We start from the raw sequence: 2,760 nt of genomic DNA, 5'->3' as shown, positions 1-2,760 counted from the left end.
AGGGAGAGTGTGACCGGACTTGGTGGCTCGCACCTGTAATCCCAGCACTTTGGGAGGCCAAGTCAGGCGGATCACCTGAGCTAAGAAATTCAAGACCAATTTGGGCAACAGAATGAAATCCATCTTCATTTAAAAAAAAAAAAAAAGTAACCTGTGGGGCAATGGTGGTGTACCACCCATAGTCCCAGTTACTCCAGAGGCTGAGGTGGGAGTATCGCGTGAGCCCCAATAAGTATAAGAAAATACTTGCCACATTAATCACTAGGGAAATATAATCACAATCATACTGAGTTACGACTTTACAACCACTAGGATGGTGAAGAAGTTGCTTTTTTTAAATAATGAAAAAGACAGACAATAACAAGTGTTAGTGAGCATGCACAGAAATTGGAACCCTTACACATTATTGATGGGAAGGTAAAATGCATATGCCTGGAAAACAGTTCAGCAATTTCTTAAAATGTTCAATATAAAGCTACCACAAAATCCAGCAATTCCACTCCTAGATATATACCCAAGGAAAATAAAAGCATATATCCATATGAAAACTTATACATTAATGTTCATAGCAGCATTATTAATAGAAGCAAAAAAAGTGGAAATAACACAAATCCTACCAACTGATGAATGGATAAGGTAGGGTATAGCTCCACAATGGAATAGTATTCGGCAATTAATAAGAATGATGCACTGATAAAAGCTACAGTATGGATTAACTTCAAAAACAATCTAAGAGAAAGAAGCCAGTTACAACAGACCACAATTGTATGATTCTATTTATATGAATGGTCTTGAATAGGCAAATCCATAGAGATGATAAAGAGATTACTGGTGGGAAGTGGGGAGGATGAGAAGTGACTGCCTAAAAGGTTTCTATTTGGGGTGATGAAAGTGTTCTAAAATTAGATTCTGGTGATAGTTACAAAACTCTGAAGGTAATTAAGGAACATCGAAATTTACACATCAAATAGGTGAATTTTATAGTATATATATTATATCTCAATAAAGCTGTTTTAAAAAGGGAACGAGGAGGATGCAATAACACACGGTATTTCTCTATGCCTTTGAAAACTGAAGAGTAATAATGATCGGATCTTTTGTTACTTTGGAAAGCTGTTTCCATGTTTAGATCCAACACTAAACACGGCATGAAAATAAAGTATCATTGAAGAAACTGGGGTCCTGGAGATAGCAGCAAAATAGTATGTGCATTTTAAGAAAAATGCGCGTATTAAAATAGGCCCACGGAACATACGCGGTGTAAAGGCTTTGGCAAACAACGGGTAAATATTTGTCAAAGGAATTAAAGGGCTTAACGAAAGCTGTGTAAAAGCAGCAGCAGCTTTTCCAAGTGCCTATGACTCTCAAGATCTCAAACTGATAGATCTTAGGATCTGCTACTCCTGTAATTAACAAGCATCTCAAAGCATAATTAGTAATGAGCAGAGAGAGTGAGGTAATAAGACTCAAGGACCAGCTCCTTACACGCGGGACAGCTGTCTGGCACTCTACACTGCTGCTGTGTTTAGGAGAGCCTTCGTTTCCAGTGGCTGGGTTCGGAGGCCCAAGCACCGCAGCGCTAGCCTCGCGCCCCTGAATTACTCTGCAGCTACCCGGCCTGCAGGGGAGCCAGGAGGGTGCTCCCGAACCATGGGGGTCAAAGGTCGCAGGTCCCTAGCGCGCAAGAGCAGCAGAGAAATCTGTGGGGCGCCGAAGCCCACCCCAATCACCCCAGGCAGGGGACTCTCTGCCCCGCAGTCCGGGTCTCGCGCTGGGCACGCCACGCTGTGAACATCCCTAGGACTCGGGCTGCAGGGCCGCCAACGTACCCCTGGGGCCGCTGCGCCGCGAGTGGCGGGGTGCAGGCAGGCAGCCCGGCTCTCCCTTGACGCCTTTTGGCGTGGTCCTACCTTCCTCCGCCAACACTTCGAGGAGATTCGGGTCCCCCATCTTCGCCAGCTCGTTAATGGCAGTGCTGCCCGAGAGGCAGCAGGGGAGGAACCGCTGAGACGTGCGTGGAGATGTTGGGTAGATACTGAATCTGACTGTGGGCCGCCGGAGTTGAGGCTGCGGGACTTCCAAGTGGCTGGTCTTCCTTCCACAGGCCTTCTTCTCCTCCTCCTCCTCGGTCTCCACTGTCCCTAGATGCCTCAGACAGTGGGGCTTCTTCTCCAGGGGGTACTTCCCCTCGACCCGGTCCTCCCCGACCTGCTTCGCGCTCTTGGCCCTGCGCTTCACCACCCTCTCCCGGTAGCGCTCCTGGGCGCCCTCCCAGTACTTCTCCAGGTACCTGTCCCTGTGCCTGCCCGGCAGCCAGTCTCGCAGCCGCCGCTCCTCCCGGCGCTCGCCAGGGTCCTTTCCACTCCCGCCCTCCGGCAGCTTTCCTTTCTCCTTCGCTCCCTCCCGGTTTCCCCGCCTCTTTCCCCGCCTCCAGACCGCAGGAGCAGCCGGCGCCCCACGCTCGGAGGCCGCCATCTCCCCGCCCCCTGGCCCGGCTGGCTCGACGCCGGGCCCCTCCTCTCCGCTCCAGCCGTCCGCCGATCGCCGCTCGGCCGCCTCCCCACCCTCCTCCGGGCCCGCTGCCTCCCGCAAGTCCTCGGAACAGGCCGCCTCCGGTCTCTCTTCGGGACCCGCCGACCCCCGGCCCTGTTGGCCGGCCTGCTCCATTCTCAACAGGCTTCGCACGGCCCTTCCCACCAGGTCCACCCACGACCAGAAATCCTGGTTCCCCACGGCTGCCGCCTCCCTCCAGTCGGAATC

At 51.4% G+C, this 2,760-nt stretch overlaps 1 protein-coding gene across 7 annotated transcripts in view; it reads right to left on the bottom strand.

Annotated features, from left to right (window-relative positions):
• The window catches only part of ANO5 (anoctamin 5), a 94,943-nt gene extending 92,532 nt beyond the window's left edge, over positions 1 to 2,411 (bottom strand). For 5 of the 7 annotated variants that reach the window (XM_017525924.2, XM_017525925.2, XM_017525926.2 and 2 more), the window contains exon 1: positions 1,911 to 2,411. In XM_017525924.2, coding sequence (XP_017381413.1) covers positions 1,911 to 1,950 — 40 coding nt within the window. In that variant the 5' untranslated portion in view covers positions 1,951 to 2,411. Of the gene's footprint in view, positions 1 to 1,730; positions 1,881 to 1,910 lie in introns of those variants that run through there. The other 2 variants (XM_037737558.1, XM_037737559.1) reach the window with 1 other exon arrangement.
• Between the last annotated feature and the right edge of the window lie 349 nt (positions 2,412 to 2,760).

Source organism: Cebus imitator, unplaced genomic scaffold, assembly GCF_001604975.1.
Source record: "Cebus imitator isolate Cc_AM_T3 unplaced genomic scaffold, Cebus_imitator-1.0 Scaffold39, whole genome shotgun sequence".
Taxonomy (NCBI): Eukaryota; Metazoa; Chordata; class Mammalia; order Primates; family Cebidae; genus Cebus; species Cebus imitator.
Note: the sequence above shows the minus strand (reverse complement) of the source record. Positions and strands in the feature narration are given on the sequence as shown.